This window comes from Oryzias latipes, chromosome 19 (assembly GCF_053564925.1).
Source record: "Oryzias latipes strain Hd-rR chromosome 19, Olatipes_Hd-rR_3.1".
NCBI lineage: Eukaryota > Metazoa > Chordata > Actinopteri > Beloniformes > Adrianichthyidae > Oryzias > Oryzias latipes.
In genome coordinates, this window is record NC_136255.1 from 23,430,122 (window position 1) to 23,446,533 (window position 16,412).

General features: G+C 43.7%; 1 protein-coding gene across 1 annotated transcript in view; it reads left to right on the plus strand.

Annotated features, from left to right (window-relative positions):
* The first annotated feature begins 1,478 nt into the window (after positions 1–1,478).
* Positions 1,479–16,412, plus strand: part of LOC101173018 (angiotensin-converting enzyme) — a 32,140-nt gene continuing 17,206 nt past the window's right edge. The window contains exons 1-3 of the mRNA XM_023949585.2: positions 1,479–1,837; positions 9,494–9,664; positions 9,773–9,860. Coding sequence (XP_023805353.2) covers positions 1,610–1,837; positions 9,494–9,664; positions 9,773–9,860 — 487 coding nt within the window. The 5' untranslated portion in view covers positions 1,479–1,609. The remainder of the gene's footprint in view (positions 1,838–9,493; positions 9,665–9,772; positions 9,861–16,412) is intronic.

A 16,412-nucleotide genomic window follows, 5' to 3' on the forward strand; every position in this document is an offset into this window, starting at 1 on the left:
CAGCATCAGCTGTTTTTCTCTGAGAATTCCAGCGGAGCAAGATAACAGCTTCAAAGCAGCTCATTGAATCTACCTTTTTTAGATTAGGCAGTAATTGCTGAAAAAAAGACCTAATAAGACAAGCGGGGAAACAGCTAAACTTTGCCTCTTTCACAAATAGGAAACAGAAGAATCTTTATGAGGAAGCATCGGGTTTAATGTGGATTGTGGTTGACATGCCGCAGTACAGTGAGGCAATATATTCGAAAACAAAACAGCTGTAAACATAAATCATAAATTACCAGTTGTGTGCAGCTAAGTTAAAAATTGGATATAAAAAATCATCTGGTTTAAAAAATAACATACTTTTTGATTTTGTCTTTCTTTTTGTACACATTGATCCATGAAACCCACAAAATAACTTCTCCTAAAGGATACTTGTTTTACTTTAAAAACAGACTTTTTTGTTAGTTTTTCTTAATGCATTAACGACCCACTCTGATGAAAAGGTTTTGTGTGTGTGTGTGTGTGGGGGGGGGCTAACGTCTTCTTGTGGCATTTTTCTGATGAAAAGGGGCATATATAAAGAAAATAAAGTATTTTGCATTCAAATCATTGTGAATCAGGGACAGAAGAAAAAATGCAGTTTGAAAAAAAATATATTTTTGAGACATAAAAAAATATGATGAGCGGGCCCACAAGCTGCCTGCCCTGTCCTAGACTAATAGATCCACGTCTTCATTTTCTTCTTCAGAGCTGGCATCTGGCTCTATACTGTAGAGCTGGATAACTCCAATATTGTTCACCATTTTTGTTGCACCGTTAATGTTAGGTTGGGGCTGTGAGGGGCTGTAAGCTAGGTGTAACCAGAGAGCTCCCAATGGGGACGGTAAGGGGGCTGACTGGTTGACTGGGAATGCTTTTACAATGGATCAAATTATTGGAGTGGGACTTTAATTTAGTACTTTGAAAATGCAACTTTTGTCTTGAAATATTAAATTAAGTAAACGACTTCTCCATACTAAAAGAGGAAAAAAAGAGATTGGATAAAAATAAAGACTTTAAGTCAATATATCAAGGAACTTAGTAGAAACCCTAACATCAAATATGATCAGGCAGCCTCTAGCCTTAATTATTGCCCCATTGGGTGGAGAAGGCGAAGCTTGGAGTCACCTATTCCGCTCACAGCTGCCTCCGTCTGACGCAGCAGCCTGTACTTGCAGCACATGGTGGTTTTTGGTTCCACCGGCCTTATTGTACAACAGACCGAAAGCTGCGAGCTCCTCAAGGATGCGCACGCAACTCTGTGAAACGTTGCGCGCTGAAGTCGCGCTGCGCCTCGGGCTCGGCGCACAGCTGCGCGTAAAGGCGAGATTAGTCCGTATAACGCGCCGCTGTTGCGCTTATCATCCTCACTTGGCGCTGTTCTTTCTCCAGTCTGCTCAACCTCTGCTGGAGAAATATGTTTAGCGGGGATGTGCTGAGAGGGAGGGCTGCAGAAAAGTGTGGGCTGGGTTCAACTGGCACTTAAAAACAAGCTCACCATGACTCAGCATTTTGCCTACACACACACATCTGTTCACTTCAGTTCTCCCGTCCACTTCTTTTCTGCCCTGAGGTGGATCCCAGCATGGCTGCCGGCCCGGTCAGGTTGCTATGGTCAGTGCTGCTGCCAGTTTTGGGGCTCTCTGAAGCTCTTCCAACCGACTGGCTTCCAGGAGAATATGTAAACACCATCTCTGACGCCCAGAGGTTTCTGAGTGATTACAACAGCACCGCCGAAGAGGTGTTTTACTTCAGTGTGTCTGCCAGCTGGACTTACAACACCAACTTAACAGACCACAACTCCAAGCTTCAGGTGAGTGAGTCTGACTTGGATGTGCCAACCTGGCTGAGATTCTGTGAGGTATTATTAGGCCGTTGGCCAGATACCGAAATTATTCATCCATCTGGGGACTTTTGCAGACATATATTTCTGAAATCTATACACCTTGAGCCATTCAAATCTTATTGTAAGTAAATCGCTGGTGGGTGTGGCTGTGGCATGATATATGCCCATATACACTAAAGAACCTTTTTAATGAATTTAAGTAGCATTATTAGCTCCTTGCCTAAATCAAAATACGTGATTGAGGACTGTTGCATGAAAAAAGCTTGGTATATATTATATATGACAATAAAATGCTAAAAAAACCCTTTACGATAACCATTGTTTTGAATTTGTAATTGCATTTTTTCACCCATGATGGTAGCAAAATGTGCCTCAGTTTGATACCATTTTGATTTCTATTCATTCTGCCATGATATACACAACAGTATGGGTGCACAAAATGAATAATAAACCTTCTACATGTCATTATGTTACCCCTTCCCCCTAAATATGCTAAAAGGTCAAATATAACATTTCAGCTTGGTATTCATTAATAGAATCTATAATAGTCTCCATGTACCTGACCATTTAGAATATTGAGCTTTATATTGGTTTCCAGTAATTAGAGTGCTCAGAATGGGAATATACAGTGATCATAATCTGCTTAGTATACAAATTGTTATTGTTTATAAGACCTTGATATGCTGAAAGTGAAAGTGAATCAGTGTGAATGAAACAATGATAAGGTTTCAACAGATGTTGTCTACAGTTTATATGTTTTGGCAGGAACAGTAATTATGGTTAAAGGTAAATGTCTTTCTTTGTTAAAAATTTTGCATGTCTAAAATAAAGTATAATGCTTTAGATAAGACGAAGGTTGATTCAATGGTGTATTTACAAAACAGGTGTCAGTGCTAGAAAACTTCATGTGTTCTATTTGTTTGTACTACTAAATGTATAATTATAAGATAAAATCACTGTACTGCGACTATACTTAATCAGCTTATTTAACACCCATGTGTTGTTCATGACAATTTCATCATTAACCACTTTGAGTAATAAGTTACCTTTCAGGAGGTGATCCGTGGTGTGCAGAGCTATACAAGCATTGGATGTATTATGTCAACTCAACTTTATTTATAAAGCACTTTAAACAGAACAAGGTTCACCAAAGTGCTGAACAAAACAAATATTAATAAAAGCACATGACAATATAAAGCATAAAACACATAAAATAGGTCCGTAGAAGTAGAAGTATTTAAATATGCATGATGATTTCTTTGTGATTTCCATTACTAACAATAAGTAAGTTTGTTTATTATCAGCCACCACTAACAGAAAATGCTGTGATTTAGTAATAAACTTAATTTCCAAATTACTATAAACTGTGTCAACATGTCTTCTTAGTAGGTTGTAAAGACATTATTAGAATGTACAGAGGATCTTCAAAACCTCACCTCATTCAAGGTTCATTAACCAATGTTCCAACGGACAAGAAAACGTTTTTGTCTTGCTTCATTTCCTTCTTACTGGTTGAATGGAAGAAATGCCAATATGAAACAAAGCTTCAAGGTAGAAAGGTATACTTTGTTTGTGAAGATATGTGTTACTGCCTGACATCGTATGATGGCCTAGAAACAATTTCAGGTGTAACTGAAGAGCTCGCATCAACCCAGGAAGAAGCAGACACTAGCATTATTCTTCATTGCTTGCACTCCGCTCAAGGATGCTCAACAAATGCCATCATCATTAGATCACTGGACACAGATGTCTTTGTTCTGCTGCTGCACTTTATGCAAGAAATGGAACCCAGTGTGCTGTTTGACACTGGCACTGGGAACAAGAGAGGTCTGATCAACATCAATCAGGTGATCAATGACAGTGGAAAGGACTTCTGCTCTGCATTACCAGCCATCCATGCTTACAGTGGCTGTGACACCACAAGCGCGTTTGTGAGAAAGGGCAAAAAATCTGTACTGAAAACCCTACGAGCACATCCTGAGTATGTACAAACATTCTTGGCACTAGGAAGAAACAGTACATTGGCAAATGACACATTTCAGCAGCTTGAGGAGTTCACATGCTTACTATATGGAGGTTCACCAAGTTTTGATATCAACACCCTACGGCACGACAAGTTTCTACAAAGATACAGTCCTAAGTCAGGAACCCTGCTATCTGCATGCAGTGGAGCTGATATGAGCCTCCTCCCCCATGCAAAGATGATTTGAGAAAGCACATTTAGAGGGAAAATTATCTAGCGTTATTGTGGTACAATGCTGACAAAGACCAGACCTGACATTCCATCGCCATATGGCCATGGCTGGGAAATAGATGATGGACAGCTAAGCATCACATGGACAGGAGGAGACCTACTACCGCAAGAACTTGTAAATGTGCCGAAGACCCAAGCACCCAAGATGACAATGATTTTCCTGAACTTGATAACCTTGATGATATTGTATTTGCTGAAAACTACACCTAGTACTAGTGCTTGACGAACACTCATTGCCTACAGACAATTGTACTACACATTTTGTATTACAATGTCTTACTAGTTGCCATGTTTTAGCATTAAACTCATGAATATTTATGTGTTAGGTCATGTGTCATTTCTTATATGTAAAGTCTTACAAAGCTTATATCAACAGGATTTATAGTTATATGTCTTGGTTATAGAAAAACAATGGTTATTCTAAGTCTAATACATGAAAACCATGTATACCAAAATTATGAGCCACTAAGCATAGATGGGGTAGGGGTAAGATATAAATTTCTGGGAGGAATACCAATAATTCTCTACACTGATATTGCATTGCATGGTATGGAAGAATAAATAGGAATCAATTTGGTATCAAGTTTGGGCATATATCAGCATTGTTGTAGACAACAATGTCACAGGTGGTGAAAAACCTGACCTTGAAATTCAAAACGAGGTTTAATTTTTTAGGTTTTTTCACCTTTTTTTCAACAAATCTAAAAAATATGAAGCTCTTTGTATGCAATTACCTTCATTACCTTCCTGTCTGCAAGGTAACACTCATATCTGGAACTCACATTCATCAAAAATGTTTTTGTTGCTTATAAAGGGATAATTTGATATTTGTAATTTTTTAGGGGGTACAGATCTTCGAAAGCTCACCAGAGACGCACCCACCAATGATTCGCTTGCAGACAATCAGCTTTTGGTAGCTCTTGGACCATAGTTCAGATATGTATGTCAGCAAAAATCCCCAATGGGTGAAGGGGGGGAGGTCTACGTAGCCCGTGGTCTATATTTCCAGCTCAGCCATGGTGCCAACAAGGCACGCTTCTAAATGTTTCTGTGGAGCTAAGCCCCGCTTTGTCTTGGATCAAAATAATTCTTCATCTTCACCCAGAATTTCACGCTCAGCTTAAACCATAAGCAAGTTAACTCCCATTGTGAAATCAAAATCTGATCTGGATCCCTGTAGGGTTAATGTTTTATTATTTTTTTAAAGATACATTTCAGTTTGTATTAAAATGAGCACAGTTTAACACAACATGATGCAGATTTGTGGATTCATTTACTGAAAGTCAAAAATAACTAAACTGTGAGGCGGGACAGTGAATTCAGGGTTTTGCTGCCTCACATCACTACAGGTCTGATACATTTACATAAAAACTGTAGATCAGAGAGAGTGGCACAGAAGATAACTGACAGGTGAAAAGTGCAAACATGAGATGCACAGCATGTGTGCAACACAACACAGCCTGAACTTGAATTTAAAAAAAGAAAAGTCCAGCTGGAGGGAGAACGTCTCTCCCTGAATGTGCGTGTGTGTGCTTAGACAGCTGTAACACATTTAAGAACACTGATTAGGTGTACCTATGGACCGTACTACGTAAAATCCGGCTGAAAAATGTGTCAGGCAGATGTTGACCTGAAAGCAACCTCCTCCCAACAATCTCAGTCACTAAGCTTTAAATCTTCTTTCTCTTTCGGCTTTTCCCATCAGGGGTCGCCACAGCGAATCATCCTTTTCCACCTCACTCTGTCATGAACATCTTCTACTCTAACATTAGCCAACTTCATGTCCTCTGTTAAGACCTCCATATATCTCATTTTTGGCCGTCCTCTTGCCCTCCTGCCAGGCAGTTCCATCTCCAACATCCTTCTACCAATATATCCACTATCCCTCCTCTGAACATGTCCAGACCATCTCAGTCTGGCTTCTCTGACTTTGTCGCTAACACAGGCAACATGAGCCGTCCCTCTGATGTACTCGTTCCTTATCCTGTCTAACCTGGTCACTCCTAAGGAGAACCTCAACATCTTCATCTCTGCTACCTCCATATCAGCCTCTTGTCTCTGTCTCACTGCTACCGTCTCTAACCCATAGAGCAGAGCTGGTCTCACCACTGTCTTGTATACCTTTCCTTTGAGTCTTGCTGACACTCTTCTGTCACACAACACTCCTGACACTTTCCTCCACCCGCTCCAACCTGCCTGCACTCGCCTCTTCACCTCTTTTTCCACACTCCCCATTATCCTGAACTGTTGATCCCAAGTACTTTAAACTCCTGCACCTTCTTCACCTCAGCCCCCTGTAGCCTAACGCTTCTACCTTCTTCTCTCCTAAGCACTTCCATACCTCCACAGGTACGTCATCAGGACCAACGGCCTTTCCGCTCTTCGTCCTTTTCAGAGCCTTCCTAACCTCATCTTTTCCAATCTCTGCTACTTCCTGCTCCACAACATCCACATCTTCCTCCCTTCTTTCCCTGTCATTTTCCTCGTTCATCAGCTCCTCAAAATACTCCTTCCATCTTTTCTGTACACTCTCCTGGGTTGTTAGAACCTTTCCATCTCTGTCCTTAATCACCCTTATCTGTTACATGTCCTTCCATCCTGTCTCTCTGTCTGGCCAGGCTGTACAAATCCTTCTCTCCTTCCTTTGTGTCTAACCTGTCCTATAGCTCATCGTAAGCTTTCTGTTTGGCCTTTGCCACCTCTCTCTTCACTCTACACTGCGCTTCACTAAGCTTGAAATGGTTTATAAATTTTGTAATGCTCTTGTGCCTTCTTATTTAAATAATGTTATTTTAAAGTATGACCCCTAGCGGACCCTGAGATCCTCTGGCACGGGCCTCTCCAAAGGTGAGTACCAAGACACACGGTGACGCCTTGTTCCACCTGCAGAACAGGTGGTACATCGCCTGCAGAACAGCCTACCAGAGAACCTTAGGGCCGCAGAGTCTGTAGAGGTTTTTAGGAAGAGTCTCAAGACGTGCCTTTTTAATCTGGCTTTTACATGACTTTGGTAAATGCCTAATTGTTTTACTCATTATCTATTTATTGATTTATCTATTTTCTCTCCTTAATTTTTTTATTATTATTATTATTTAAATTTTTATTTTTGTTATCATGATTTTTATGTTTTTAATATACTACCCTTTTCATTGTTATTATATTTATGATATGTAAGGTTACATTTTAATCTTTTTATGTATTTTATGTTATTTTTTTATTGTAATTTTTTATTTTTGTTATATTATTTATTTTTATCACTAATATTAATATATCTTATATTATTTTTGTCATTGTTATTATAATTTTTATTTTGATATTTCATAATCCAGTGTTTCCTCTTGGGGATCCATTGTTCTGGGGCACCACCGACTCTGCCTGCAGGGGGTGCTGTTGCTGTGGTGCTCATTTTCATTGGGCTGCTTGGGGTCCCACTCTGTGGTGTAATAGCCATGGAGTGGGCTCTGGGCTGCTCTGTGTTGGGCGGGCGTTGTGGTAATGACCCCTGTGATCCGGCTGGGCCTTGGATTAAATGGATCCCTATTATATCAGTTCCTCACAGCAGTACCAAGCCAGACTTTTCTTTATGCTGCAGTTCTTTGTTTTTGTTCAGGGTTCTACTGGGGGAACTGGGTGGGTGGAGGGTGGAATCTGCTGAAGGAGGGGTCCCATCTGTGTGTGATTATCCTGTGTTGTCCGTTTTCAATTATTTTCACATTTTACGACTTTTTTATCTGTTTTTATGTTTAGCGCTTTGTGTTTTTAACCAAAATGAAAGGTGCTATACAAATCAATAAGGTTTGAAGTCTAAAGCAAACACAGTTTAAATGATCCTTTGATGGATTTGATGATACTTGCTAAGGAGTTTATTTGATTTACCAGAGCCTTAGTTGAAAAAAAAAACTCTTGTCAAAGCAGATCTATCAATTTTTATCCACCTGCACTAAAACTTCAAAATGTTAAGGATTTTAAAGACATTTCTGTGATCATTTAATAATTATACAACCACACTAAGTGAAATATGAATGTGTGTCTTTAGAATCCTACTGCATCCAGAAGTTAGACTGCAGATTACTTTTTCATGTTTAAAATTTTCCATCAGACATTAACCTCTGAGCGGTTTTACTTTAGTGCCTGACCTTTACACAAGCATCTTGGGTAAATGAGTAAAAGGACACTAATGGGTAAATCACAGCATTTGTCCTATAGCAACTTTTTTATGGCAAGATTATCATCATTACCTTGTTTCTGTGGCATTGAATGATTATCAAAGTGGATAAATGGTGAAAAAAGGTTGGAAAAAGTCATCTTTGTCTTCCCTTGCAGTGAAGTGAAGGATGTGACTGAAGCAGATCAGAACCTTCAACATAAACATTTGTGTGGAGAAGCTTCTGTTGTCTTGGGTTTTTCAGGATGTGTGTTGAGCAAACTATGGCCTGTGAGTTATGAGGAACTGCTTTGAGTCCCCATCAATGTTCAAGCACATCATCTTTAGGTTTGCTAGCTCATTGAATGCCATGGAACTGCACTAACACGGCTGTCTTAAACTGATGCTGCTGGATTTTTGTTTAACGAGCAGAAAAAAATGCAGTAGAATAAGAACAAATTAATGCTTAGCACATGTACAACACAAGGTCCCACACCTGAAAAAAAAAAGAGCCTGCGGTTTTTTTCTCTCATACACTGTCATTACTTCCTGAGAATGTCTGTGTTCTTAACCTTTCAGACTGCAATAAAGAAAATCTCCTCAGATTCAGTGGGGTGGTAAGGTCAGCACGAGGGAATCATGATGATTCTTCCAAACACTCTACATCAAAGATGGATGCTGTAAATACAACATATAGTTCATAACGGATAAAAGAACGAGGATTTCGATTCAAGAACCCATGGTGACATCAGTGCAACAGAACAACATCTGAAATGTGTTCTCTGTGGAATATCCTATACAGTTTGCCTTTAAAAGGGCCTATATCATGCTATTCTTGATGGGGATGGATGTGTATATTGTGGCTATAAAATGAAAGCGTTGGGGGCGGGACAGGCGGCGCAGACTCTTCCTGGAAGGGGCTGTTCCTCACTTTGTGATGTCACAATGTGAGAACCCGCTCGTTTTCGTGGAAGTTGCTGTTCCATTCAGTTTGATCAAGAGCAAGTACAAAAAAAAAGGGCTCATATAGCGACGTAGGTCAGTTCATAATAATATGGATGTGTGCATATAAAAGGCTTTAACAAAGCAGAAGTTGTCATAGGTTGTGAGGAAAAAGTACAGGATCCTTTCACTCTGTAAAAGTTAAAATGTTTCCAAAGACTGTATTAGGATGTGGAACCTTGTTTTTTTTTTCCATTAGTTTCTACTTTTTTGTGACTTTTAGGTGGCAGCTTCTCTTGAAGAGCAAGCTTTCATTGAAGCCTGGGGGTTGAAGGCCAAGACTGTCTTCACTGACGAGGTTCTCAACACGCTCCCTGACCGTAAAGACAAAAAGCTGATGGAAAAGATCAAGTCATTGGGTGCTGCCAACCTTCCCCAGGGAGAACGAGAGAAGGTTCGATTCCTCTCCTGTCTGTTTTCTGTGTTCATGTTGCAATGTTTCTGTCAGTGTTTAGTTGTATGTAAACACCAAACTAATCTTTTTTCCCCTCTGTTTTTAAAGTATAACACCATTCTCAGCACTATGGACAGTATTTATTCCACAGCTAAGGTTTACCCACAGCCAAATGTAAGCTGGAGTCTGGAGCCTGGTGAGTAAACATGCCAAGAATAAATGTTTGTCAAAGGGTAAGATGCAGGAACTCTACAAATGCTAATGATCTGGTGCATGGCCGTATTGAAGAGTAGGAAGTGTTTATGTGCAGGGAAAGTATTGGGAGAACAACCAATGTTGAGATGTTACCAGTTATTGGAAGTAACAGGATGGGCTTTATTGAGGCATCCAGGGGAAGTGTTGTGAACATGTGTTGAATGGACCTCTTAAGAAACAGCAGCTTTTAACATGGCAGGCATTTATTGTTAACGATGGCCTTTGTGTTTTGTTAGAGAGGACTGCCCAAAGTAACTGTGGGAAACCAACAGAGTGATGGAACAAAAACAATCATGTCAGCTAAAAAGAATGGCTTGGAAAGAAAGTAGCTCGTTACCGTTTGTGTATAATTACTTTTTCCATCGAGGAATCATTTAACGTAGGAAACGGGCTTCCAGTAACATTTTTTTTTACCTCCACTTAACCCTCACCCTGTTATTCCTACTGGTTTCCCTTGTTGGGATTTTGATGGTGTTTTAACATTTGATATCATGAGAGCTTTCACGGCAGAAAGAACAAGTTCAACTCATTTTCCTTAGAATCTTTTTTGGCTTATCAGCATTAGTGGATTTACAGTCAGGACCATAAATATTTGGACAGTGACACATTTTTTTCATTTTCTTTACATGACCACAGTGAATTTTAAAGTTTCAACAAGTGAAATGCATGCTCAATTGGGTTAAGATCAGGTGACTGACTTGGCCATTAAAGAATATTCCACCTATTTGCTTTAATAAACTCCCGAGTTTCTTTGGCTGTATGTTTTGGGTCGTTGTCCAACTATATTATGAAATGCCGTACAATCAGTTTGGCTGTATTCCCCTGGATCTGCGCAGACAGGATGTCTCTGAACAGCTCAGAATTCATTGGGCTGCTTCTGTCCTGTGTCACATCATCAATAAACACTAGTGTCCTGGTGCCACTAGCAGCCATGCACCCCCAGACCATCACACTGCCTCCACAGTGTTTTACTGACGCTGTAGTGTGCTTTGGATCATGAGCTTCTCCATGTCTTCTCCTGACTTTTCTCTTGCCATCATTCTGGTAGAGGTTGATTTTTGTTTCATCTGTCCAAAGAATGTTTTTCCAGAACTGTGATGGCTTTTTTAGATGCTTTTTAGCAAAGTCCAATCTAGCCATCCTATTCTTGAGGCTTATGAGTGGCTTGCATCTTGCAGTGTACCCTCTGTATCTACTTTCATGCAGTCCTCTTCTGATGGTAGACTTGGATATTGATACGCCTACCTCCTGTAGAGTGTTGTTCACTTGGTTGGTTGTTATGAACGGGTTCCTCTTCACCATGGAAATGATTCTGCGATCATTCACCACTGTTTTCTTCCGTGGACGTCCGGGTGTTTTTGCGTTGCTGAGTTTACCAGTGCTTTCTTTCTTTCTCGGGATGTACCACAATGTTGATTGTGCCACTCCTAATACTGTAGCAATTTCTCGCATGTTTTTTTTCTGTTTTCCAATGATGGCTCCTTTCCCCTGCATGAAGAGCTCCTTTGACCTCATGTTGTCTGTTCACAGCAAAATCTTCAAAATGCAAGCACATGTCATGACTAGAACGCGGAGGAAGACCCAGATGCTGAAAACCCAGAAGGCAGAGGCAGGTGAGTGAAGAAGTTTTTATTTTCTTAATGTTTCTTGCGGTTGTTGATGGTGTAGTGGGTAATCGTGGCTGTGGCTCTCGAGTGTAGATCCAGAATTTCTAGAGCGGGAGCGAGACAATGTTCGTGGGCAGGATCTTGAACCCTGGTGTGGCGTGGTGATCTTGATAAGCGTGGACGCTCGGTGGCGTGGCCGTGGTCTAGATGAGGACAGCGGCTGTGGCTCTCAGTGGCAGGAAACGTCAGCGGAGGAAGGCTGAGGCTGTAGCTGCTCCAGATGGTGAACTCAGAGGCTGTGGCTCTCAGTGGCAGGAAACGTCAGCGGTGGAAGGCTGAGGCTGTAGCTGCTCCGGATGGTGAACTCAGGTGACTCTCGTGGCGTGATAAGGTAACCTGAGTGCAGAGGACAAGACAAGGTTAACTTAGTGCAGAGACTAAGGGGCCAGACATAGAGCTTCAGGAGACAAGGGCACCGTCAGGGTTAACGGACTGGCGATGATTGCTGGAGCTGGGTCTCCTTAAGAAGAGCAGAGGCTTGATAAGGTGAGTAGTCACAGCTGAGGGAGATGAGCAGCAGCTGCTGGAGGGGGAGGAGTCAGACAGGCCACCATGACAGTACCCCCCCCTCAACGACCGCCTCCAGGCGGTCCAGGGCGGCGATCCGGATGATCACGGAAGAAGTCGCGGATGAGGGAAGGGTCGAGGATGGGGGAACGGGAGACCCATGAACGTTCCTCAGGACCGTACCCTTCCCAATCCACCAGGTACTGGTGACCACGGCCACGGCGACGGATATCCAGGATACGAGAAGCAGTGAACGCCGGAGCCCCATCAATGATACGGGCGGGTGGTGGGGAAGCGGAAGGCGGGCACAAAGGGCTGTCCAGAACAGGTTTAATGTGAGAGATGTGGAATGTGGGGTGCACCTTGAGTGCGGCAGGCAGACGTAGGCAGACACAGGAGGGGTTGAGAATGCGGTCAATGACGTAGGGGCCGATGAATCTAGGTGCCAGTTTACGAGATGAGACCTGCAACGGGATGTTTTTAGACGAGAGCCACACCTTTTGACCGACCTGGTACGAGGGACCCGCCACCCTGTGACGGTTGGCGATTCTGCAGTTGTCCTCCTTAGTGCGAAGTAGGGCCTCTCTAGTCTGGTTCCAGACACGCTGGCAGCGCTGGAGATGGTGCTGAACAGACGGAACGGCGAGGTCTAGCTCCTGAGCGGGGAACAGAGGAGGAGAAAAACCCAACGAAGCTTCAAAGGGGGAGATCCCAGTAGCAGAGGACACGTGGGAATTGTGGGCATATTCTATCCAGACCAAGAAGTCAGCCCAATCGGATGGGTTCTGGGCTGCCAGGCAACGAAGAGCAGCCTCTAGCTCTTGATTCGCCCGCTCAGCTTGGCCATTGGTCTGGGGATGGTAACCGGAGGATAAACTGGCCGTGGCCCCCAGAGCAGAGCAAAAGGCCTTCCAGACGTGGGAAACAAATTGAGGGCCCCTGTCAGAAACGATATCTGTGGGGATGCCATGATGACGGAAAACATGGTGAACCAGAAGATCGGCAGTTTCAGTGGCAGAAGGTAACTGAGGTAATGGAATAAATTGGGCCGATTTGGAAAAACGATCAATGACCGTAAAAATAACAGTGTTACCCTTGGACGCGGGTAATCCAGTCACAAAATCCACTGCAATATGTGACCAGGGTCTATGAGGCGTGGGCAAAGGATGTAGGAGGCCAGCGGGAGGGGAGCTGGAGGCCTTGGACCGAGCGCAAGTAGTACAGGCGGCGACGTACTCACGAACATCCTTGTCCATTCTAGGCCAGAAGAATCTTTTACGTAGGAGGTTAAGAGTCCGGAAAACTCAGCCGTGACAAGCGACCCGTGAGCAGTGTCCCCAGGCGAGAACGTCAGACCTAAGTGAGGAGGGAACGAAGAGGACACCATCAGGACAGGAGTCGGGTTTAGGTTCCTCACCTTGGGCATTGATAACCCGGTTTTCGACATCCCAGGTAAGGTTTCCAACGATACAGGTGGATGGAAGGATGGTGGTAGGAGCCGAGGAGTCGTCAGGACTGAATTGGCGTGAGAGGGCATCAGGTTTGGTGTTCCGACTGCCAGGTCTGTAAGTAATGGTAAACTTGAATCTATCAAAAAATAAACACCACCGAGCTTGACGTGAGTTAAGGCGTTTGGCAGAGCGCAAGTAGGCCAGGTTTTTATGATCCGTCCAGACTATGAACGGTAGATCAGCTCCTTCTAGCCAATGCCGCCACTCCTCCAGCGCAAGCTTGATGGCCAGCAGCTCACGATTACCCACATCGTAGTTTCTTTCCGCAGGTGACAGTTTCCGTGAATAAAATGCACAGGGTTTGAGTTTTCCAGAGGAAACTTCCTTTTGAGAGAGGACAGCGCCGACCCCGGTATCCGAGGCGTCGACCTCCACAATGAACTGCCGGGTAGTGTCGGGTTGAGTGAGGATGGGCGCAGAACTAAACAAGGACTTGAGGGTGTCAAAGGCGGCCTGGGCGTCAGGGTTCCACCGGAAAGGTTTGGTGGTGGAGGTCAGCTGAGTTAAAGGAGCGGCGATGCTACTGTAGTTCCTAATAAACCTATAAAAATTTGCGAAGCCAAGGAACTGCTGTAACTTTTTGCGGGAGGCCGGTGGGTTCCACTGGGTAACGGCTTCGATTTTAGCCGGGTCGGGACGAATGCTCCCCGCCTCGAGGATGTACCCGAGAAACTGGACGGAGGAAGCGTGAAATCGGCACTTTTCGGCCTTCACAAATAATTGGTTCTCGAGCAGGCGGGCTAGGACTTGACGTACGTGGTTCTCGTGTTGGACGGGATCACTAGAAAAAAAATCAGAATATCATCGAGATATACAAAAACGAAACGATTAATGAAATCTCTAAGGACGTCGTTCACCAGCCTCTGAAAGACGGCTGGTGCGTTGGTTAAGCCAAAAGGCATGACCAGGTACTCATAGTGGCCCAGCGGGGTATTAAATGCGGTCTTCCATTCATCCCCTTCTTTAATGCGAACTAGATGGTAAGCATTGCGTAGATCGAGTTTGGAAAAGATCTGAGCGCCCTGGACGGAATCAAAAACCGAGCTGATGAGAGGGAGAGCGTATTTATCTTTGATGGTGATGGCGTTTAGTTCACGGTAATCAATACAAGGTCGCAGGGTTTTATCCTTTTTCTCTACAAAGAAAAACCCCGCACCCACAGGTGAAGAGGAAGGACGGATGTGACCGGAAGAGAGGGCCTCATGGATATAAGTTTCCATGGCGGACTTTTCGGGACCTGATAAGTTATAAAGATGACCTTTAGGCAAAGTGGACCCCTGAAGGAGCTCGATAGCGCAATCATAGGGCCGGTGGTACGGTAAAGCATTAGCTTTACATTTGCTAAAAACAGCTTTGAGATCATGATAACATGAAGGAATAGTGGAGAGATCTATGGGTTCTGTGAGAGTGAAGGTTGTGGAAGGAACCGCGGGAATAGCAGACTGAAGACAATTAGCTAGACAGTGCTTACTCCAAGAGTTAATACGCTGGTGAACCCAGTCCAACAGGGGGTTGTGAATTTTCAACCAGGAGCAGCCTAGAACGACCGGATTGCGAGGAGAGTGAGTAATGAAAAACTTAATGGACTCATGGTGATTACCGGACGAGATCAGTAGAATGGGACCGGTGCGATGAGTGATGACTGAGAGGTGTTGATCCCCTAGCCCGGCAGTCTTAATAGGGTTTCTAACGGTTCGGTAGGTAACGAGAGTGATTTTACAAGATTTGTCAATAAGGCTCTGCTCGGCCCCAGAATCTATTAAAGCTAGAATCTCGGAAATGCCGGTCTTAAAACATAGCTTGACAGGAATGTAGCAAAACTTCTTAGATGTGTGTGCGACAGACTTACCCACCCGCGGCCTGTCGTCTAGCGGGGGGTTCTGGAGTTTAAACGTAGTGAACATTGGGAAACCTGATGACCGGGTTTACCGCAGTAGAAGCATAGTCCCTCCTCTCTACGTTTCTGCCGCTCTTCTTCAGACAGCTTGGCATGACCAACCTGCATAGGTTCCACTGGTGGCTCTCGCGATCTGAAAGGGGAAGATTCAACAGGATAGGCAGGAAAAGCAACCGGATTAGTAGATGGTGTCTTTCGGGTTACAGGATAACATTCACGATTACGTTCTCTGAGGCGGGTGTCAGAACGTAACGCGGCGGACACTAATTCTTCGAAGGAGGAAGCCTCAGGCTGTGAACATAAGTGATCCTTGATATTTTCATTTAAGGACTGATAAAAGACCCCTTTTAGAGCTGGGTCAGTCCATCCGGCCTCCACTGCTAAGATCCTAAAGTCTATCACGTGGTCGCTGACAGATCGATTGCGTTGCTTGAGGCTCAGCAAACGTCTGGTGGCTTCTTCCTGTTTCCTAGGTTGATCAAAAACTAACCGAAATTCGTCGATTAAGCGATTAAACGGGAGATGAGATATGGGATTAGCCGCCAGAAAAGCCTCAGCCCATTGTAGCGCTTTACTCCTGAGGGAATTGACAATGAGAGTGATCTTGCTATGATCAGATTGATAGAACCGGGGGGCCTGTTGGAAAAGGAGCTGACATTGTAGCAAAAACCCTCCGCAAGCCTCAACGTCACCATGGAACGGTTCGGGGTGTAGTCGGTAATTCTCCGGGGCGGAGGAGGAAGCGGAAGCGGTCTGGTTGTCGGAGAGCGGAGGTGAGGCAGGAGCCGTGGAACCGGGTCGTTGCCGGGTTAATTCCAACAAAGTCTGTGTCATGCTGTCCAGACGTCGAAATAACTCCTGCTGGGCGGAGGCCATCTGTCCCAAAGCGTCAGCTTGACGTCCGAGCATGA